Genomic DNA, 24,310 nt, shown 5'->3' on the forward strand with positions numbered 1-24,310 from the left:
GGAGAAAGGACAGACACCATTAAGTAAAGAGAGAATGGAAGGAAGTCTGAGGTAAGAAGTTTCATATTTACATTTTAGCTCCGAGCTCTGTCTCTTGCTACTTAAAGGCTGCTGCTACTTACATGCAGGTGACGCCTCTTTACAACATGCTACATCCTGGATACAGGAAGGTAATTTTCTTAGTCTCATTCATTTCAAGTAGACTAAGATTCTGAATACCATCCTATGGTATCTCTTGGTGAGTTACTCGGGGTTACCCAAAATACCTGGGTTAGAATGAGCTGTTTGGTGAGTGCTATATTGAAAACCACTAAAGCAGGTACCCACTAAAACCTTGAAATATTACTTTTTATTACAAAATCAACTCAGTTTCATTTCTGTGAAAAACTATTTAAAGAAGTTCAATACATATGTTCCTCATTTAACAGCCTACCTGGTTAATGACCATCCTGATTTAGGACCTGTGTAATGTACATAAGATATAAAATTCCTCATTTAATGACCAATTAACTTAATGATCTATCAGGAACTTAACTAGTTCATTAAACAAGGAATGTTGTAGTCAGGGTTTACAAGGGAATAAATATAATACAAAACACATAATTTATAGGATTATTTTATAATAGACATCCAAAAAGTCAAATTCAGAATAGTGTAAGAGATCTGTCTACACAACAGAGAACCAACAAATCCAGCTGAGGGCCTGGATCCCACAACAACATTCTACATGAGGCCAGCTGAAGGCCTAGTCCATAGCAGTGTCCTCCACAAGTCCAAATGGAGATCTGGAGACCATGACAATGTCTCATGCAAGTCTGTATCAAGGATCTGCACTGGGGAGGACCAAAGCTCAGTGGTGAAAGCTAGAAAGACGACACGAGTGGGGTGAAGGATCTGTGCCAGCAGACTGAGGGGTCCGCACTGGAGCCAGGAAGCAACACCCAAGGTGAAGCCCAGAGGTCTCCTTCGAAGAACACAGTCATCCTCAGTGACAGGGAGGATCCAGGCTCCTCCAGTGGAGAGACAGCCACGTTCATATCAGGATGACCAGTGTGACAAGCTTCTCAGGACAATCAACACCACACCATCTTCCCTTCCAATTGTCCTTTTATGCTGTTGCCAACAATCCTCAGGTGGGCCTTCCACATCCAGAACCACGTTGATTCATCTCAGCTGCATGTTATGAGTTGGCCATCAGTTAATCTACCACAAGAATATCTGTATCCTCATTGTGGGATAGGGGAGGGCATGCCCAAAATATAGGCCTATTTATTTTTTTCAAATGTTTGCTTACTTGAAAAATCTCAGTAAGTTATTTACCGGTTTAAAAAGAAAAGGGAAGGCTAAGAAGTAGAGAGATCACCGTTATTAAAATGTATACTGAAAACACTACATGTAAAATAACACACAAACAAGAAAAATCATTTAATGGATGAACTGGAATTTCACTGTAACCCTTGGTCACCTAAAGAGTTACTGAGACTGCTGCTTCTCATCTACCAGGTATATATGATATTGTCATGTTTCTCAGGAAAATTAGAAGAAATATACTTCTATAGATACAAGTCTACAAATGCAACTGGCTCCCCCTGCCTGGGGTACACTCACTTATATCACCTTTCCATTGCTGATTCTTCACTTCTTCTCTTTTCCTTGCTAGTTCCCTATTTTTTAGCCAATGCAATAAACTGCTGCCCTCGCTCCTTAGAGAAAGGTAATAATGCTCAAGCACTAGATATCACTGTGACCTCCCAGTGTGATAGTGGCTCCTGCGTACTGTTTTTACAAGATGTTTCTGTATTTTCACTTTCCACTCTTCCAGTGTGAGAAAGTAACTAATTCAGAAGTGTTATTCCATCCTAGAGCCACTCTGAGTTCCATGGGGTCAGGGAACCAGTGAACTATAAACACTGGAGATTAACGTTGACATGATGTAGAGGGAACAGACAGACAATAGCTAACAAAGAAAGAAAAAGTAGATGTTGCTGGTAATATGATCATTTATCTAAAACCCCAAGAGATCAATTGAAAACTTTTTAGACTAATAAGAGAGTTCATTAAGGTGACCAAATAGAAGCTAAACATTCAAAAATTAATCAGGGCTTAGGAAAGCAAGCATTAACTTGTATTTGCTTTAGAATTACAAAATAATTCTTATTTTAATTGGCTAACAGTGAAGCACTTATTTGAAAAAGAATAGAAATGGCCAACATGAAGATTCTAATGGTAACATTCTTTCTCACCCTAGGAACAAAGTACATTTTTTTTTTTTAGTGAACTAAAACTCATCAAAACATAGCTTTGACCATTTTATTTTCAAAATTCATTCAACAATATGGCTGGTATTTTTCTCATTGAAGAATAATAAGCAATTCATAAGAATTAACATAGGAAACAAAATTTTAAAAATTTAAAAAGAAAAAGAGAAGATGAAGCAAAATATAATCTCAGATCTTCAGCTAACCCAGAACAAGCCCAGGAAAACTCTGGCTAGCCATGACCAAAATAAACCTGTGCCCAGATGTATGATAATCAAGATCCAAAAATTCAGTAAAAAACAGAACATTAAAAGCTGTTAGATAAAACAGATCACCTATAAAGAAAAGCCCATCAGAATCACAGCAAACTTATTGGCACAACCACCAAGTCAAAAAGAGATTGGAGTGAATCCTTAAAGGAAAATGATTTCCAACCCAGACTGATGTACTCTGCAAAACTAGCCTTCAAAATTAATGGAGAGATCAGACACTTCCATGACAAGGGCTAAGGAAATTCATGACTACCAAGCAACCCTAAAAAAAGTACTAAAAGATATGCTGAACTGAGATAAAAATGATCACAAGTTGAAGAGCAACAACAGAAAGAAACCACCAGACAGGGAAAGCAATTAGAGGGGAAAAGCAGGGAACCATCAGCAGGAAAATACCACGAGAAAAGAAACCAATACATATGAGTTATAGTCATCATTGTAATGATCTCAACTCACTAATCAGAGGAAAAAGACTGACAGAATGAATCAAGAAACAAGATCCAACAATATGCTGTATAAAAGAAACACATTTAGCTCAAAAGGAAATTCATAGACTGAAAGTCAAAGGACGGAAAACAAAACTCCATGTGACAGGAACACAGAAAAAAGCAGGGGTAGCTATTCTGTTTGCAGACAATGTGAACGTCAAACCAAGAATGATCAAAAGAGATTTTAAAAAAAAGTCACTACATATTTGTTAGGGGGAAAACTTCAAGAAGAAGACATAACACTCATAAATATATATGCATCAAATATGAAAGCACTAAACTATATGAGACAAATATTAATAGACAAATCAGTCTATACTTGAAAAATCAAGTAATCAATAACACAGTTTTAATGGGGGACCTTAACACGTCAGTGTCACAAAGAGATAGATTAACTAAACAAAAAATCAGCAAAGAAATAACAGAACTGAAACAAACCTGTGAACATATAGACTTAGTAGACATTTATAGTGTTCCACACAAAAATATCTGAATACACATTCTTTTCAGCTGCATATGGGTTGTTCTCTAAAATAGATCATATACTGGCCTACAGAAATTATTTAAGTAAATGCAAAGAAACTAAAATTATCTCATGCGTATTATCTGACTATATTGCCATGAAATTGGAAATTAATGGCAAAAGAAACTGCAAAAACTCCATGAACACAAGGAAATTAAATAACTTCCTCCTGAACAATGAATGAGTCACAGACAAAATTCAAGAAGAAACTAAACAATATCTACAATCAAAGGAAAATTCAAATACAACTTACTGGAAAATTCAAATACAACTTTCTTCTGAGTAGTTCTTAGAGGGAAATTTATAGCAGTGAATTCTCACATTAAGAAAACAAAATGAGCACAAATAACCTAATGTTGCACCTCAAGCTTCTAGAAAAAGAAGCTCTTCTAGAAAAAGAAGAGCAAGTCATGCCCAATGCCCATAGAAAGGAGAAAATTATAAAAATCCCAGAAGAAATTAATGTAACTGAAGCTAATAAAACAACACAAAAAATTAATGAATCGAAGACTTGTTTCTTTGAAAGAATGAATAAAATGGATAAAGCCTTTGCTAACTTTATCAAAAAAGAAAGAAAAGACTAAAATTCTTTTAGTCTGCATTGAGGAATCAAAGGAGTGAAATCACTACATATTCTGTGAAAATTTAGAAGATCACCAATACATACTTCAAAAATCTTTACTCTCATAGGATGGAAAACACAGAGGAAATGGACAGATTCCTAGATATGTATAAATTACCAAAGCTGAATCAAAAAGATATAGAAATTCTGAATAACCCAATATCAGTTAATGAAACTGAAAATATAATTAAAAACTTACCAATAAAGGAAAGCCCAGATCCTGATGGATTCACTACTGAATTCTACAAAAATTTAGAGAAGACTTAATGCCAATATTCAAACTCTTTAATGAAATTGAACAATCATTTAACTCATTCCTGGAGGCAAGTCGTACTCTGATACCTAAACCAGAGAAAGACCCAGCCAATAAAAAGGAACTATAGGACAATCTCCCTAATGAACATAGATCAAAAATCCTCAAGAAGATACTAGCAAACAGAATGCAAGAAGGTTATATACCATGACCAAATGGGATTTACCCCAGGAATGCAGGAGTTGTTCAACATATGCAAAGCAGTAAGTCTAATACACCATATCAACAGAGCCAAAGACAAAAATCATATGATTACCTTAACAGATGCAGAAGGAACTTTTGCCAAAGTCCAAAAGTAATTCATGGTAATAATGCGACAAAAAGTTGGAATAGATGGTCTTTGCCTCAATCTGATAAAAGCCATCTATGACAAACCCATAGCTAAGATCATAGTAAATAGACAAAAAATGAAAGCTTTTCCTCTAAAATTAAGAACAAGACAAGAATGTCCACTACCACCAATCCTGTTCAATAAAGTTCTGGAAACATTAGCCTGAGTGATTAGACAAAATAGAGAAATAAAAAGAATGAGGATAGCAACAAATTAAATTATCATTATTCAGCAGTGAAGTGACATTCTACATGGAATACTCCAGAAACTGCTACTTCAATAGTACAACTGAATACAAAGTCAAAACTCAAAAATCAGTAACATTCTTGTATATACACAACAAACTCACTAAGAGAAAATTTAGGGAAACCACAACCTTTAAAATCGCATCCAAAAAATGAAATATTTAGGAAATAATCTAAAAAATATGTAAAAGATACAGATCTTTTACTTATACAGCTATTGAAAAGTACAGTACTCTGAAAAGGGAGATTGAAGAAAATATTAGAAAATGGAAAGATATCCCTTACTAATGGATAGGAAGAACCAAGATTGTGAAAATGGCCATACATCCAAAATTATTATACAGATTTAATGTGATCTCAATCAAAATACCATTAGTATACCTCAGAGAACTAGAGAAAACATTCCTAAAATTCATTTGGAAGCAGAAGAGACATAGGATAGCAAAAACAATTCTGGACAACAAAGGCAACACAGGAGACATCACAATTCCTGACTTGAAATTATGTGGCAAAACTGTGATAAAATCAGCATGGTACTAGAAAAAAGAGAGAGACAGAGACAGAGACAGACAGACACAGAGAGAGAGAGAGAGAGAGAGAGACAGAGAGACCGAGACAGAGAGACAGAGAGAGAAAGAGAGAAAGACTAGAGGATCAGTGGAACAGATTACAAGATGCAGGTACAACTACAAACATATTCAACCACCTTATCTTTGACAAAGAGGTCAAATATGTTTACTGAAAGAAAGATAGTCCCTTTAATAAATGGTGCTGGGAAAAGTGGCTCTCTACATGTTGAAGACTACCATGAACTAAACTAAAATAAAAATGGATCAAAAATCTAAATATTAAAACAGAAACACCAAATCTATTGGAACAGAAAGTACGTAGAAATTCTGAAGACATAAGTTTAGGCACATAGTACACCAACAAAGTTCAAACTGCATGACAAAGAATCAAGTAGGGTCTCATTTTATTAAAAAGTTTTTGCACATCAAAAGAAATCACCAACAGAGTGAAAAGACAACCCACAGAGTGGGAAAAAATTTTAACCAACTGTCCCTCAGACAAAGAGCTTATATCTAGAACATTCAAAGAATTGAAAAGTCAGACCCCCAAACATTCAAAAACCCAACCCAAAATGGACACATGAGATGAATACAAGATGAAGAAATACAAATGGCAAATAAATATATGAATATATGAAAAATGTTCAACACTATTGGTCATTTGAGAGATGCAAATTAAAACAATACAGATTCCATTTCACACCAGAAAGAATGGCTATCATCAAGAAATCAACCATTAACAAATACTGACAGGGCTGTGGGGAAAAAGGAACCCTTCTCCATTGTTGATGGAGCATAGACTGGTGCAACCACTGTGGAAATCTGTGTGGAGATTCCTTTAAAAACTAGGAATAGAGGTTCCATTCAACTCAGTTATTTCTCTTCTGGATATCTTCCCAGAAGAATTAAAAATGACATACCACACTGAGATATTTGCACCCATGTTTATTCTAGCACAATTTGTAATAGCTAAATCTTGGAAACAACACAAAAGCCCACAGAATCACAACCACAAAATGGATTTAAAAAGATGTATTTTTATACAATGGTGTACCATTGATCTATAAAGGAGGATAAACTTGAGATTTTTACGGACAAATGGATGCAACCTGAGACCACACTTATAACTGAAATAAATCAGACTCACATATATAAACATCACATTGTTTCCCCAGCGGTAAAAGCTGAAAGAGTAAATAAGATCCAAAATGTACAGCAGACATTGTGAAATGAGATGATCTGTTCAAAAGGAAAGAGAAACTGGGAAGGTAAAAGGATGGGAAAAGGAAAAAAAAATAAATAAACGTGTACATACAAGATAGTTTAAGGTAATTATACTACTATTTCTATTATTTCATTGAAAAGAAAGTTTTGTGTTTATATTGTTGGATCAATTTTTCACGCACATGTCTTGTAACCTGAGCAACTACTTGAAGATAACAATGTATTAACCATTGATATTCTCCTATTATCTTGTTTTGAAATTTTGTATCATTGTTTTTATTTTTTTCTCTTTAAAATAAAAAAAGAATAGTAAGCCTTGTGCTTAAGCAGCTACATGTCTCAGGAAGCTCCTATTACTTCTTTTAATCCTGCTTCTAACCTAATATAGACCCTCGTGTTAGTTTCCTAAGAATCCCATAACAAAATACCACAAACTGTGTGGCTTACATAGCAGAAATCAATTTCCTCACAGTTCTGAAAGCCAGAAAGCTGTCATCAGAGTTGCCTTCTTTTGAGGCCTCTCTCTCTCTAGCTTTTAGCTCATATTCTCCCTCTCTCTCTAGTTTTCCACAATTCCACAGTGACTGAACAAACTTCCAGCAGGCATCCTGAATTACAGCCAAATCAAAAAACTCCATTTTAATTTAATTATTTCTTTAAAGGCCCTTTCCCCAAGTGACACTTTCCAAGGTACTGAGAGGTCAGACTTCAACACAAAATTTGTAGAGGATATAATTTGATCTATAATACAAACCTAGAATATCCAAATTTAGCTGATATGAACATGACACAGCAGAAGCTTGCAATACCCTTTACCTGATCCCTTCCTCTCTCACACTCTCACTTACTCTCTGCTTCCTGACTGCCATGAAGCAAGCAGCTTTCCTCCACCAGCCCCTCTCCACCAGGATGCTCCACAAACAAAGGAGCCAAGAAGCTATGAACTAAACCTCTAAAACTGTGAGCCAAAGTAACTCTGCTTCTTTACATGGTCACCGTGACAAAAAACTGACTTACACCATGAGACAGGACACATTACTTTTCTTTCAAAGGTAAAGAAACCACCTCACAGAGAAATTAAGAAATTCACCCAAATCCATACACTTACTAAATAGTAAATTCAGACAATCTGTGACCTGTGATGTGCACTCTTTACACCATGCCATACTCCCTTTTATGGCAGCTCTGTTGGGTAACATTCATCCTACACAATGAGGCAAACAACCAAATTACATAATGAGCAAAAAAGTGTGACCAGTTACCTCACCAGAGAAGATATTCAGTTGGAGAGTAAGCATATGAAAAATGCCAAATTGCATATGGAACCACTTAGTAAACGTATCAAGCACTACACCCCTGTTAGCATGCCCAGAATCTCACACACTGAGCACCAAATGCTGATGAGGATGTGGAGTATCAGAAACTCTCATTTGTTGCTATAACTGAATGCAAAATGGAATAGCCACCTTGGAAGACATTTCCACAGTTTCTTATAAAAACTAAGTATCTTATTCTACAATGCAGCAATCATACTCCTTTGTCAGTATTTGTCTATGGTTGTGAACTCGAGCTGGCCGCTTGCCCTGGCCACCCAGGGAGCTTTTCTGCACTCTTAGCCTCTGGCAATGGGGACTGTAGTTGCTGTTTCTGAAGAGGGTTGTATCATTTTTCGGTTCTGCCTCAGTCTTCTGTAGGCTCTTTGTGCCTGGGTCTCGGCAAGGAGCCTTTCTTAGTGTTCCTGTTCTATCCTCTCTGAGACACAGAAGTTAGTTTTATATCAGCAGAGGGTCTTAGAGGGAAAGAGAGTGAGCTTTCTGCCCTTCTCCCCAGTAACAGCAGACTTCTGTGCTGTCCCACTGGGCTGGGTCTCTTGTTGTCCCTTGGTGACAGATGGCTTTCTCTCCTGACCCTCCATTAGCAGCAGATAGATGACTTTTGCCTGGAACCATAGTGGGAGCGCTTCTCACCCCTCATCCTATGCTACTGCTCTTGCTTCATATGACAGCAAAGTTCAAGAAAAGAAAAGATTTCCACGTATGCATCCTGAGAGAGGCTTTCTTGGGCTCTTATCCTGCCGTTCTTGTGGACAATCAGCAAAGGTTTGTGGAAAAGAGCCACTGAGTGATTCCGGAGTCTCTCAGGTCTGAGGCTCACAGGATCCAAACTTTTGTCAGTCTGCATTTAGCTTTTAAGAATTCATTAGAGTTTTTAGTTGTTTTATTCTTGTGGCTGCTTTGATGGTAGGCAGCTACCCTGTAAAGGGTGAAACAGATTGTGTATTCCATCTCTTCAGGGAATAGCTCATAATTTAGTACATCTGGTTGCCTTTTGATCTTAAACTGTCTATTAACAAGTCTATGAGGAAAGCCACAAAGGATTCACCTCCAAATTCAGGACTTCAGTAAAGCCAACTTTGGCATCTCTCCTGCCTTTGGGTGAGACAGATTCTGATTAAGAGCTTTTCATTTGTAGCGATTCAACAGTTCCTGTTAACCATTGGAATGAAGGTCGTAGAGTCTGAAAAGTTCGAGGTTCTGTTTTATTCTGAGCTTGACTACAGCATTCTTAACTGTGTAGTGGATATATTACAAATACTGCCTATTTCCTGGGCCTATTGATAAGATCAACAATAAATGTAAAGTAAGGTTCTAACACAGGTAATCCCTGATAAATTATTCTTTTCCAGGATCTGCTGGTTAAATATAAACTTTAATGAGACACATTCCTTCTCTTAAACTCTTAGACTAGTGCAGAAGAAAAGAATAACCAGATACACAGCTGAGTGATGAACCTTGTCTAAATGCTAGGACAGAGGTGTCAGTGACACAGAAATGCTTAGGACCCCTAGGAGGGAGTGAAGTCTAAGCCTTGTGGGATGAACAAGGTCAGAGGCTGGCTGGGTTGGGGGTGTGCAGGTGGTGAAATGGAGGAGAGGTCAGTGGGGGCAGGAGGAGCAGCAGAAGTGATGAACCACATCGTGGCCAGGGGCGCAGACGGTGGGGGCAAGTGGACAACAGAAATATGCTGTAGTATGCAGGCAGGGTGGGCAGTGGCCAGCAAGGAAGGAGCCAGGGAGGTGAGTCGAGGCTAAGCACCTAGACTATGAGCCTGATGGAGAGCCTCTGAAGGGCGTAGGTTGAGCGAGTTTCATTTGAAGATCAGTGTGATTTCTGGGGAAAGAATGAGTTAAAGTGCAAGAAAGACATCAGAGACTGGGAGATCAGTCAGGAGGCTGGAGCTCCATGTAGGATGGAAGAGGGTAACAGCGACAACAGAGCAGTGAGGCCTGATGCTGATGGCAAAAGCAGGGTGCCCAGGCTCTCTTGGAACCATCTTGGAGCTCAGGCGGCAGGTAAAACAAGCAGAACCAGGCAACTAGCAAGAGGAGTCCAGACTGACGCTCAGTCTTATTCTCCAACACTGAGGGAGCGTGCAGTAACTCAGAGGATCAGAATGGAAAAGATCTCAGGGCAGCCCAGACAAAGTTAGCCTCTTATGTGTGCACTCCCAGAGTTCTTTGCTCAGCTCCTCACCAGAACAGGACACACCCCTCTGCAGTCTAAGTGCTGTCTCCAGGCTAGAGTGCCTACCTTAACAGTGTGACGGATGGTGTCTTAACCTTCACAGACACAGCACCAAACACATGGCAAATCTGTTGAAACAGCCACCAGATCTAGTTCCCCACTTTTACCAACAAGAGACTCCTAAACCCAGAAAATTAAGTGAGTTGTGAGAAGAACTGACAGTCCACAGCAGCATGGAGGCCTGGATCCTTCCTTATTCCTAGCCAGGTTTAGGCAACAACCAACAACAGAATGTTGGTTCCTTCTGCACGAAGTGGCAGGGAAGGGCTGGCTCATCGGACACCACAGCACTTCTCTTAGATGTTGAGATGACCCTGTTCTAGGAAGTGAGTTGGTAGCATTTGGTGCTGAAATCCACAGCGAGTGGCTCCCAGCATCACCACACCTGCAAACTGCTTTGATCGTGTGCATCTGCGAACCCAGGAACCAGCTCTGTGCCGAGAGGCACAATGTCTAAATCCTCTGCTCTGCCACAGCCCACCGGCTTCCAGCCCAGGCTGTCAGTGTCGTATTCTCCACTGTGCTTTCGCAGTGACTCTGCCTCTCATCTGCTCTGCCAGGGCTCCTGGGCCAGCCTTGCTTTGCCCTCTGTGCTTTCCCATCTCCCCTCCGGCCTTTGTGAGCCTCTCTAGAATTAGTAGTGTGTGTCATACAACTTAATGTCCCTTGTATTTTTATTTGGATTACTTTTTCATCTTGGTCATCTCTGTATCTTTCACAGTGGGCACACAGAAGGCTCCACAGGAGCATCCTTTGATCCTCTTGGGTTTCTTAATGTGCATACAGCGAGCTCAAATGCTAGAACTGAGCAGCCTCCTGAGAGAAAGCAGACCCCACCTTTATAAAGGGGCTCAGAACACCGACCTCTACCCACAGGGAAGATGGGAGGGGACCGCTGCTCCACTTACACGGATCGTTTTTTTTTTTTTTTTTTTTTTTTTTTCCCTGTACAGACGCTCCTCAATGTCTTCTTGAGTCTTGTATACACCAATAGGGATTTTGCATCCAAGAGGAGCAAGCGGTTTCCAAAGCCTCTGCAGGACTCTGCCTGCAAGGAGCTGCCCCGCAGAGCACCGGCCCGATGGCAAACAGCTCGCCCTGTATGGCGTCCTCTGGCGGCAGCGGCAGTACCGGGCCCAGCAGATACCCGGCAGGATGCAAAGCCTTGCAAGTACCAGGCAGGGTTCTAGGCTCAGCCGGACCAGATATCGAGTCGTAGCCAGAACAACCGAGGGCAGGTGGCGAATGCAAGTGAGAGAGAAAGCTTCTGCGAATGGACAGAAGTTTAGGGGGCAACCGTTACAGAACACTAAGACCCTGCCTAAGCAGGTGCAGCGACACAGGGACAATTAATAATCGCATGACTCTATCAGCATCCGTAGGCTTACACCAGGCCTTGCTGAACTTGGTACTTTTAGCGCAAAAAAAGCCGAGCTTGCAGGAAATGCAGGAGCGCCTGTGGTCGCGCACATCCCGCCCTCGGATCAGCTTTCCTACACAGAAGCAGCGCTGCTCCTCAGCGCTCCGCCAGAGGGCAGGAGAGGTCACATCACTCAGGGAATTTTTAAAAATTCCCGACTTTCTCCCCAAATTGTGTTCCTCCTCGTGAAACCGAATCCCGCCCGCCCGCCCAGTGGCCGCCGCCCCGCCCCGCGCCTCGGAGCGCAGCCGTCGGCCCGCGATGAAGCTGTGGCTGCTGCTCGGGCTCCTGCTGGTGCACCAGGCGCTGCAGGATGGTGAGTAACTCGGCCGGGCACCGCCTCGCCCCGGGCCCATGCACCTGCCCTCCGGGAGCGGCTCCTGCCCTCCGCGCTGCTGCCCGTCCACCCTCGGTGTCCACCCGCGCTGCCCTGTCCACCCTCGGTGTCCATCGCGCTGCCCCGTCCACCCTCGGTGTCCATCCGCGCTGCCCCGTCCACCCTCGGTGTCCATCCGGGCTGCCCTGTCCACCCTCGGTGTCCATCGCGCTGCCCCGTCCACCCTCGGTGTCCATCCGCGCTGCCCCGTCCACCCTCGGTGTCCATCCGGGCTGCCCTGTCCACCCTCGGTGTCCATCGCGCTGCCCCGTCCACCCTCGGTGTCCATCCGCGCTGCCCCGTCCACCCTCGGTGTCCCTCCGGGCTGCCCTGTCCACCCTCGGTGTCCATCGCGCTGCCCCGTCCACCCTCGGTGTCCATCCGGGCTGCCCTGTCCACCTTCGGTGTCCATCGCGCTGCCCCGTCCACCCTCGGTGTCCATCCGGGCTGCCCTGTCCACCCTCGGTGTCCATCGCGCTGCCCCGTCCACCCTCGGTGTCCATCCGCGCTGCCCCGTCCTCCTTCGGTGTCCCTCCGGGCTGCTCCGGCCGTCCCGGGAATCCCTGGGCGGGCGAGCCGGGCGCCCCCGGCCAGCGCAGGCTCCAGCCCTCTGTCAACGTGTCGGCCTGGGGGTGGCGCGGGCGCGGCGCACGCTTCCCCCTCGGCGCCGCGGCGCCCGGCCGTCCGCTGCCGAGGCCGGATGCCACCTAGGCACGACGCCGGCAGGTTCCAGTGCACAGGTCCGCGTTCTTTTCCCCTCCGCGGTCCTGGATCAGCTTTGTGGGCAACCTTGGTCTTAAATGCTCGAGACCCGCCTAGGTCTTTGACGTTGCGTAAGTATTTTACCTCAAAAGAAATCAAAACTGCACAACTATTACGTTTCTTTCATTTCCCATCTGATTGGATGGAAAACGGTGAGGAGAATGCATTTTGTGCCACGTGTGAGGGCGATGCATCGCTGCCTTCCTTTTAGGCCCCCGGGACTGAACCCAGACGCTTCACCCTGAGCTACATCTCTAGTTTTTTGAATTGTTTTCTTAAATTTTAAGACAGCGTCTTACTAAGTGGCTGCTGCCTCAAATTTGACATCTTCCTGCCTCAGCCTTCCAGAGTGCTGGGATTACAGACTTGTCCCACCGCACTGGGCTCTGACTGCACTTTTTAAACTGTGTGCCTGTCCGGGGTCCATTTTTGATGTATAGATGTATATATTCATAATCGCAGATATTTTCGTGTTTGTGTGTGTGCATTGTGTATTATTGTTATATACATGCATGCACATAATATGTCTTATTTGCTTCATTATTTATTAGAGTTATCTGCACAGAATATCTGTCATCTGGTTACATTCTCAAATCTTCAGACCTCTCTTCAAATTTGTTGGCTATAGACACAAATCCACTTAGATTAGTCTGAAAAGCAGCGTTTGTTGTTATTTAATCTCTTCCTTGGGCCAGCTCATCCTGGCTCCCATTTGATCCACTGCTCATCCTGCCCAGTTCCTGCCTTTCCTATGAAACTATAATCTTTTGCCAAAAAGTACCATATTCTAGTTTGGGGATTCCAGGGTGGTTGTGGACCAGGGAGTTGAACCTAAGGATCCTAAACTTGGATCGTGCTTTAATGATGTACAGGCAGTGCTTCAGGGAGCAAAGGTTATTCTTTGCCCAGGGTGAAGCTAGCCTGAGCTCAGTTTGTAAAATGCGGTATTAAAATGCTCCTGGCAGGTTATATGTGACTTCCGGAATGATGGAAATGCAGTATTTGGTATCATTTTATAAACAGGGCAGGAGATGCCAGAGAAAATAATTTCAAAATAGTCCATTCAGTTTGTTTATATCCAAGATGCCAGTCTCAGAGTTCCAGTGGTGGCTTCAGCCAACACGTACCCACACCATGTGAAATATTACCACCATCTGCCTCAAGAAATTAGCATCTGTTTAAACAAAATAGAGTTCATGCAATAAACATGAGAGAGAGACAGAGAAAGTTAAATACAGGCTGAATCTTTTATGAGAAACTATGGATCAGTTTTAGGTGTGATAGTATCGAGATCTTATTTTTTTTAAGTATATTTATATGATGTATAGACTGTGGATAAAATGTTGAACACATACTTGAAATATCAGGACTTCATTAAGTTATATAACAGTTGTCCTAACTCTGTCAAGAATGTTTTTCCTGAGTTGTCTGGGAGCCTGGGTCCAGGAACAACCAATGAGAATGGATGATACAGAAAGCCCTTTCAGCGTCTCTGATTGGCAGGTTCGGGTATGTGGCCTGCCCAGCATTCAGAAGCTCAAACTGCAGACTGTAGGCCATGACTCAATTTGTCCCACTGCCTTTCCATTCTCCTGACCACATCTGGGAGAGAGCTTTCTAAGAGGAAAATGTATCCTTGTAAATGCGTGCGAGGGTGGGCATCTGTCTTAACCCGGCAGTTGACTTTGTCTGATTCTAAAAGTATAATACTATTTTTCTCCACCCAGAGGTGGAGCTGGAGGGTAGGTTTCACACCTATGGCGTGAAAATGTTAATAAATAGCCTAAAACTCCAGTTAAGAGTCACACGTTGCTCACAGCACCTGATGTTCACACTTGCTGTGGATTAGGTATCACTGTGTAAGTTGATAAAGCACTGCAGATTTCACATTAAAATATAAAACCAGATGGGCGTGGTGGCACGTGTCTGTAATTCCTGTACATGGGAGGCTGAAGCTGGGTTATGTTTGAGTTCAAAGTCAACCTGGCCTACATAGCGAGACCCTGTTTTTAATTTTTTAAAAAAGCCTACAATCACAGGCCTTTACAAACTTTTGATGATTTAAAACTTTATATGCAATGTCAGGAACAGCTTCAGATTTGGGAACATTTTGGATCTAGAATTCTTGGATTAGGGAGTTCAACCTGTAAAATGAACCAGGCAGCTTGAAACAACTGTATTCCTTCACAGTCCCAGAGTCTAGAATCCAGAATGGAAGCTGCAGGGGGACCTGGCTGGTTCCAAGACTCTGGCAGAAGCCTTCCCCGCATCTGCCTAGCTGCTGGTTGGTGCCCAACAATCCTTGATTCCCCTCGGCTCGTGGCTGTCTCACTCCACCTGCTGCCTCTGCGGTCACTTGGACATCATCTCCTTGTATCTCTGTCTTTGTGTGGTGTCCTCTTCTCTGTGTGTCTCTTCTTTTTATAATGACATCAGTCCTTTGGGATCAGAGCCTGGGGGTGACCTTCTGCACAGGAGATGTGTTCCTGGTTCCATTCACAGGTACCAGGGTCAGAGCTTCTCTTATCTCTTTGAGGGACACAGATCAATCAATAACCCTGAGAGAGACTCTAGAGGGGAGTGAAGGTATCCTGTGGATGGAGAGTGGGAGGCTGCCTGAGGCAAGGAACCAACTTTTGAGGGCGTCAGAGAAGAGACGCCCTGTGCAGGTCAAGGGCACAAATGCAACAGGTCCTTGTGGTCTGGTGCAGTGCTCAGGGCAGCAAAAGGATTGTTAGTTGTGACACAGGAGGAGGCAGAGCCTTATAGGGAACAGGAAGACTTAGTACTTTTGTCTCAATTAGATGAAGAGTTCTGAGCAGAGAAGTGTCCATGGTCTTACACACATTTTTAAAGTGCTAGGGTGGAAGCCAGGCACCTACTGGATGCTTTAGTATTCTGGATGAAGAGTATCCTGGTCCAAAGTAATGGCAATGGATGGAAGGGGAAAAGCAGGGTCTATTCAGAGTCTATTTTGAAGTTGGAACCAAAGAGCTCTGCTGCTGGATGGGATGTGGCTTAGGAGACAAAGCAAAGCATTGAGTGAGGCCTGGTTTCGTGCCTGCACACTAGGTGGGTAGAGCTGTCCTTGCTGATAGAGGAGCCCTGGGGAAGGAGCAGGTCTGAAGGGGCATCCAGAGGTCAGATTCGGACACGTTAAACTTGAGAAGCCTGCTGGCCCTGCAGTGGCAGTGCTGAGTAAGCAACGGAATATTCAGACCTAGCGATCAGAGGCAAAAATCAAGGTGAAGTGCGGCCGCTTTCAGCTTGCAAACACTGCCGAAGTGTGAGGCACCACAGAGAAGGGTGAGTCAGAGGTTGCCAAGACCAAGCCCCAGGACTCAGGTCCGGCAGGAAAGAACAAGGACAAAAAGCCGTCCACGAGAGACTGCAAGAGTCCAGGACAGCAGGATGCCCTGCGAGCCTGAAGATTCTCAGAAAGTCTTCAGCTGTGTGCTAGATGTTCTGGGAAATGCTTCAAAGTCTATCCAGGGATCGAAGGAGTTATTTCTCTGTATTTTATCAAAATGATACTTTGAGAAGTGGTAATGAGATTTTTTTTTTTTTTTTTTTTGGAATGGGGTTTTCAAAGGAAGCAGGCAATGGGTCTGATCTTTATACCTTTTATCTTCCCCGTCACTGTCCCGCACTTTGACCGTTGTCCTTAGAAAAGTGTGCATGTGCCCGTGAGGCCTTTGTGGAAGAAAGGAAAATGGAAAGTGGCTGACTTTGTCTATATTGGGAGACTTACCTAAACTATTCACGTTTCTAGTGTGGTTGTTTCCACGTGGCTCTCAGGGGTAGCCTTTCCCTTAACTGCCTTTCAGGAAGGAGAAAACAAACAGCTGTAGCTCTTGATGTAAATGGCTATGATTAATATATAAATCCCCCTCTAAGCAGCAATAAGTCTTCAAATTTATTTTCTCCTCCACCCCAATTCCGTGGAATTAGAGCGGTTAGTAGCCAGGTGACTTTAGATGAACAGTCTGATTGTATTCCTCACTTGCTGTCGAGTGATACCCGTGCTTTCCTTGCTGCCTTGTGAGTGGGAGCTTTGGACCAGCCTCTCCTCACTTACAGATGCTAATATATGCCTTGGAAAATCATCTTGGCCTTGTGCTGCTGTCCCCACCATCAAGGTCTGTTTGGCCTGGAATGGTTGTTAAGGGCTGAGCTAACTGTAACAAGCAGTAACTCACTCAGGACTGTGATGCCCTGCCTGAGATGTGTGCAAATAAAGTGAAGTTGCAATCGTATTTTAATGTGTAAGTGACTGGACGTGAGCCAGAACAAGCTCTCGACTTGGAGTCACAGGATGTGACTTTTTTGTTTTTACTACCTTCTTGATGAACTGGGATGAACTACTTGGCATCTCTAAATGGAAAAATAGCTACAATACGTTGCTTTTACCAGTAGCTTATCATGGAGTCACAAGAAATAGCCATGAGTCAAGTTGCACTTAAGTAGCATTTACTGTGAGCCAGACACTCTTCTCAGCATTGTAAATGTATTAACTCATTTAATTTTCACAACAATCCTTGAGATAGTTATTATTACTTTTGGTTTCATTTTACAGATGGGGAACCTTAGAGGGCAAGTAAGTCCCCAGGGCCATTCAGTCAGTGTCAAAGTACAACCTGAAGTCAATAAAATTTCAGTCTGAATTTTGCCACCTGTTTCTCTATGACATATACTATGTGATTGTCTCAAAAAGGAGTTGTGATGGATTTTCATTTTTGCTTATTTACAATATAAATTCTTACATCTCTAGGAATAGAACTGATAGAGGGGAATGAAACTTCGACCTACCACTGTCTAGTATGAGTTCGTGTTCTCTAAAATCGAAGAATGAATTTAGGAACAACAGAGGTTAAGAATAGAATATATTTATGGAGAGAAAGAAAGCTTCTGTCTGAGAGAGACAGAAGGGGTCCTAAAAGGGTTGCCAAAGACTCTTTTTTTCTAGGGACTTTTATGAGACAGGTCAGAGATGGGGAAAAGATGGGAATTTGAAAGGCATGAGGTGGGACAGAGCATGGTCAACCAATAACATTAATTGTTCAGGTAAAATTGACCAAATCAGGGATAAATAGAGAAGTGAGTAGCAAGCAGGCTTGCTTAAATAGCAGTGACTCTTTCTGTAGAGGGTTGGGATGGCGACTCCTGCTTCCTCAAGGTGATCCATACCTATTTAAAATATCAATCCTTAGGATACAGTTATATTTATTTGATCTTTTGTCTTGAGGGCTGGCCCACAGTAGGAGGTGTCTGTCTCCTCCAAGGTTACAAGATAGCTGGTCTTCTGAACTGGCTCCTTTGGGGGCCCAGCCCTGTCTGACTACTTACAATATTTCTATCTAACTCAGCTCCCTATAGCAGAACTAATTTACTTAGGCCAAAGTCACGTTCTTTTTCAAAAATTGAGAGAGCTCTTGAAGGTCACTATTTTTACTCTTGGGGTGCTATTAGGCTTGTATGTGTGCATGGGGGAGTGAACCCAGAATCTTACCTAAACTTTACCATTGAGCTATATACCCCAAGCTCCTTAGACTGATTTCTTTAACTTAATGACTTTACCATCAATCACTGATCAATTCTGTAGTTGGGCCAATGGAGTAATGACACAGTTAAATCAACTGATGGGCCTTTTTGGTCAAAATTACTTTCCAGGTATAATAGCAAATATGAGAGTGCATACTGTCCATAACCATATAATGTAATGTTCCTGAGTAGCATAGGCACATATGGTCTGATAGCTCAGAAGTCAGGTAGGTAGCAGTGGTTGCCTAAGTTCTGAAGGAATTATAGGAATGACATTTTGATCACTTGAATTCTTTTATATAATAAACAAAACCTAGCAAATTAGACATCAATCCAGAGTTCCATTAATCTCATAGGTGTGATATGACTAAAATTTTTAGAGTATTATTTTAATCCACAGCCTGCAGGCTTTAAGTAGGTGATTTGTAGGAATCCTATAAGTTGGAATGCCTTTGTCATTCTATGGGGAGATATCAAGGCCCTTTTTGAGCTTATGTGGACAGATGAGCCAACTGAAATTTAGATATATCATTGCCTTTCATCCTTGCTGGGTGGATACAGATGCATACCTGTGATTTTTGGAGCCCAGTGACCTGCAGAAGGGCAGAGCCACGGGAGCCATCCTCCCTGGGTGCAGGCAGTAATGAGTGCATCGTCTGTAGCCAAGGCAAGAACAGTGAAAATGCCAATTTAAAGTAGGTCAGCTTTTATTATCACTGTATGCCAGTGACTCTAGCAGTGTTGGTGATAAGATAGTCCTCCTCCAAAAGTATTGCCTTGGCTGAACTCTAAACCATTTACCACAGTTAACCTGAGTTTTGATAATTTATACGTAAGCTTTAAATTAGCACACATTTAGGATATATTCCTTAATAAACCTCATATTCTACCTGGACACTGTCAGCCCCTGACAAACCCAAGACTCCACCCTGCACTTTCATTGTGAGAGAGTTCACACTTTGGGTGCTGTTCATGTGCCTCATCTTGTGAGAATACACATCTCTGCATTTAACGAATAGATTCAGTGTGAACAGTGAAAACACAGGGATGGCTAAGGTCGAAAACAGACTGCGGACGATGGCTGTGGAACAGAATGTGGACGAGGAGGAATGTTTTGTTGCATTAGGGTAAACTTTAGTTCATACATAGCATATTTCACTATGTTTGAATACTTCAGCTTCAAAGATGAAGGATATTCCTTTTAATTGTTTTAAAACTAAAGAATGGATCAGGAGAACAGGGATTTTTATGTGATTGGGTTACAGAAAATAATGGGACTGAGAAAGTGGGCCGTATCAGAGGGATCTCAGCACGGGGTCTCGGGGACTCTGGGATGCCACAGCTATCGCCCACTGCTGTCCCCTCCTATTCATACAGCTGCTGGCCAACACCCTCCCAAAAGCAAGCACCCAAAGGAACAAGGCGAGAACAGAATCAAACCTACCAACAAAAAGGTGAACCCCAAAGTTCCCAAGGTAAAAGACAGGGATGCAGCTGATTCAACACCGAAGAGTCAGTCCATCATGATGCAAGTGACGGAGAAAGGTCACTTCCAGAGACCTGCTGCCACCCTGAGTCTGGCGGCCGGGCAGCCTGTAGAGCTTCGATGTAAAGGAAGTAAAATCGGATGGAGCTACCCTGCCTATCTGGAGACTTTTAAGGACTCCCGCCTCAGGTAAGCTTGGTTTTCTTTTCTCCTGGTGTGGGCCCAAGGTTTGCTTTTGTTTCCTCCTTCATTCAGTGTTGCCTTGTTTCTGATAACTACCCTTTCACCCTTGAAGGTGATAAAAATGGAAGCTTAAAGAACAAAAGCCGTGGGCGTTGTGTCTCCATGTGATTAAAAGTTGTTGCAAATCCTACCAACAGTGTTTGAAAGGATAAGTCTTATAGGACACCAGAGGACAAGAATAAAATTTTATAGGAAATTGTAGTGCACAAGGAATGGATACTTAAAATATTATTTAGTGAAAGATCATATACTCAATGTTTTGTGCTAGTTTTTAAGTGATCATAATGAAATCTGAAATGCCTTGGTGAGATCCCTGTGAGGAAATTAATCAGAGACCAACTTTAACTACTTTTTCACTTTTCACCGGCTTCTGATTGCTTTTATTTTTGTGAATACATAAAGTCTCACTGGTAAGAAGACCCAAGATTTCTCATGTTTAAACCAGTACCTTGCGGTGTGTAGTGATGCACCCCTATAATCCTAGCCCTCGGAGAGGCTGAGGCAGAAAGAGCACAAATTCAAGACCAGCCTGGGAAACTCGGCAACTGAGCAATACCCTGTCTCAAAATAAGAGATAAGGAAATGGCTAGAAAAGGTCCTGAGTTCAGTCCCCAGAACCACATGTGCACACACGCACACGTACACGCACACACGCACACACACACACACACACACACACACACAAGCAAAGTTCCTTTGGGAGGCTGGTGATAAGAAAAAGTAGTTAAAATGATGATTATGATAACTGTGTAAAGCTGGGGAAGATGGTTTATACCTGTAATCTCAGCACTTGGGAAGCTGAGTCAGGAGGATTGCTGTAAACGCAAGACCAACCTGGATTACATAGCAAGACCCTCTCTCAGAAAGAGTGAGACAGACAGACAGAGACAGAGACACAGAAAGAAACAGGAAAGAAAACTATAGGCCCAGGGATGCTGGTGTAGCCTATAATTCAGCACTTAGGAGGCTGAAGAAGGAAGATCGTCTTGCGTTTGGGCCAGCTTGGGCTACATGGTGAAAGTCTGTCTAAAAAAAACAAAAAAAGAAAACTGTGTGCAAAGGCGGTGAAAGCACGGTGGAAACGTTTAGTTCAGTGGCAGAGCACTTAGCTAGGACGCGTGAAGCCTTGTGTTCATAACAAACACAACGGTGAGAGAAGGGAAGAAGAGCCTGCTTCAGAGGAGGTGAAAGGAGCCCTGAATCCTGGCCTGGGGCTGAGGGGAGGTTTTGGGGTTAGAGTCCTGCTTATCTCTGGAGAGAGCCTCTGAATTCTTTGGCTCTTGATTCCTCATCTTGGGGATGAAGGGGATGGAATGACAGGATCTTAGAGACTGTTTCATCACTATTTTCTGTGAATAATGGAGAACCATAGAGAACTGCCTTTTTGGGGTGAGTAGAACGAAGGGAAGAACGCTGACAGCAGGCACCTCAAACCCTGCTGTCCAGCCAGGCCCGGTGGGTGGCTCACGTCTGTAATGCCAGAGCTTTGGGAGACTGAGGCAGGAAGACTGAACGTTTGAGCCCAGCCTGGGTAACAATGAGAATCTGTCTCAAAATTAAAAAGTAAAAAAAGGCGTGGGAAAAGGAGAAAAGGGGATGTAAAAATAATTAAGATGTGGGGATGTAGCTCAGTGTAAAGATCCTGGATTCCATGCCAGTACCCCAAAACAGGTCAAATCAAATCGAAACAAAAACGGACCTCTGTGTGTTTTGCGTGTTGTGATTGCTCCGAGTTTCCCCAGACTCCACCTTCACGGAAATTGTGGTCCAGCCGGGCGCAGAGGTTCCTTGCTCAGCCAGGAATCCACAGCACCCCTCTCCCCCTCACTCCCCTCCTCCGGTCTTAGGGAGATCAGTCAACCTGTTAAGAGCCACAGAGCTCTCCTCTGCCCACTTCCTGTCACATCCGGATCCTGCAGTAATCAAACCGGGGTGCACCTCGGTTTGTCCTGCCTCAGGGCCATGCGGTGACGCTTAGAGGCACAGCTTCCCTTGCAGCAGGAGTCGCCCGCCTGCCCCCAGCACTGAGCCCTCTCTGATCTGTGTGGGTACCCGTGCCCCCTCCCCTGGCTCCACACCAGTGTTCGTGTTCGCATCAGGATTCTGGCAGATTCTCAAAATCTGAAGGCTCTTGGCTTTAAAACAACAGCTGCTTCCTTGTCTGGAGCAGTTTGGGCCCCTCTTCACCTGGGGCCTGTACACCCCAGGCTTCCCCCCGGGAAAGTGCTGCAGACCAGGCTGGCCTGGATTCCCAGTGTACCCTGCGATTCCCCTCTCCAGCCTTCTGCAGACCGGCACCTCAGTTTCTAGGGTGTTTTTTTTTTTTGTCTGTTTGGTTGGTTAATTGGTGAATTTTTGGTACAACTTGCTATGTAGTCCAGGGTGGCTGTGAACTCACTCTGTAGCTCAGACTGACTTTGGACTTGATGATCCTCCTACGTCAGCCCCCCAAATGCTGGGATTATAGGCATATGTCCCCATACCCAACTTCTCTCTCTTTAATCTGTGATTTTTACTGAGATATATCTGAATGCTTGGTATTTATCTTTGTCTATTTTCTCACAGTGATGATACCCTCTCATTTTCCCAATAGGCTTCTCTTTACCACAGACATTTTAGAGAGTAAATTAATTACAATGCACAGTCTACCTATCTCTCTGTCTGTCTGTCAGTCATCTTGTGTCAAGGCCCACTTCATGTTTCTGTATTGACCATACTCTCTGGCATCACAGACAGAACTCTAGCGTTCTTCCTAAGGTATAATAGATTGGGAGGGACGTGGAGAATGAGAGCCAGTTTTCCGTTGAGTGTGTGTGTCTGTGTGTGTGTAAGAGCATGTGTACTCTTGTTGGAACAAATCTGGAGACTTACTAGTTCTGTGTATATACACACTGCTACACACGTATGTGTTAAAAAAAAAAACACCTAACATAAATTTACCTGCTTAACAGTTTTCTTCTCTGTGATGTTAGGGGTGGAACCCGAGGCTTCACACTTCCTGGGCAAAGTGCAGTTCCCCTGGCCATACTCCAGCCTCCCTCAAAGGTTTTTTCAGCCTAAAGAACAGTATTATTGACTATATGTATGCATGTGTTGCACAGTTGACCTCTGGAGCTTTTCCATCTTGCATGACTGAAACTCTGTGTCCACTGAACAACTCTTATTTCTCGCCCCTCCTAGCCTGGCCCCTGGCAAGCAACATGCTACTCTCTCATACTCTCTCATGTTTATAAGTTTGACTACAAGATTCCATATATATATATATATTATATATATATATATATAATATGTATATATACATATGTTTCATATGTTTGAAAACATTTAAAGATGCAAAGTGAACTAAGCATGAATATGATTTGAAGAGGAATATGCAAGAGCTGAATTTTTGACTGTTTAATGTTAAATAGCATTTATTTGATTAATAGTGGGGGCCTTATAATAAAAGATAGATGTGGGTCCCCAAGGAGTTCACAGAACATGTAAAAATGTGAAAAACAGCTAGTCATAACTCTATATCAAACCACCACCAGAAATAATGATTTCTTTGACACAAGAAATTCAAGAAACAGACTCTTGACATTGTTCCCAGAACATGGTACCTTCAGACAGTGCAAAAAGTGTTCATTCTGTGTTTTCTTTCCCTGTGGAATTAGTTCCTTCCAGCTCTGTGACAGGTTTAGGGTTGGAAGCTCCCAGGTGTTCTTCCAACAGACTCTGGTGGTTTTAACCAGCATTGGCAGCTTTCTGGAACTTTGTCCAGAGCTGTTGTCGTTTTGTCCAGAACTGTTTTCTACATCATCTTTCCTCACTGCATTATACGTTCCTCCTTGTCACTATTCTATAAAAGCAAGTCCACAGAGGAGTCATTTATGAAGAAGAAAAAAGTCTAATTAATATGTAGAGCACCAGATAAGTAAAACAGCAGGGTCCACGTAGAGGAAAATGCCATACATGTTTGATTGGCCCAAAGCTCTAGGGCTGTTATGGTTACTTATTAAATACTTAAATGAATGAGTGAATGAATGAATATGTTTGACTACATTCATTAAA

At 42.8% G+C, this 24,310-nt stretch overlaps 1 protein-coding gene across 1 annotated transcript in view; it reads left to right on the forward strand.

Moving 5' to 3' along the window:
• The first annotated feature begins 12,008 nt into the window (after positions 1 to 12,008).
• Positions 12,009 to 24,310, forward strand: part of Pdgfrl (platelet derived growth factor receptor like) — a 47,717-nt gene continuing 35,415 nt past the window's right edge. Inside the window, exons 1-2 of the mRNA XM_003469152.5 lie at positions 12,009 to 12,165; positions 19,906 to 20,203. Coding sequence (XP_003469200.2) covers positions 12,111 to 12,165; positions 19,906 to 20,203 — 353 coding nt within the window. The 5' untranslated portion in view covers positions 12,009 to 12,110. The remainder of the gene's footprint in view (positions 12,166 to 19,905; positions 20,204 to 24,310) is intronic.

The sequence above is a fragment of the Cavia porcellus genome, unplaced genomic scaffold, assembly GCF_034190915.1.
Source record: "Cavia porcellus strain 051 isolate PalLab524CR breed Dunkin Hartley unplaced genomic scaffold, mCavPor4.1 scaffold_24, whole genome shotgun sequence".
Classification (NCBI taxonomy): Eukaryota; Metazoa; Chordata; class Mammalia; order Rodentia; family Caviidae; genus Cavia; species Cavia porcellus.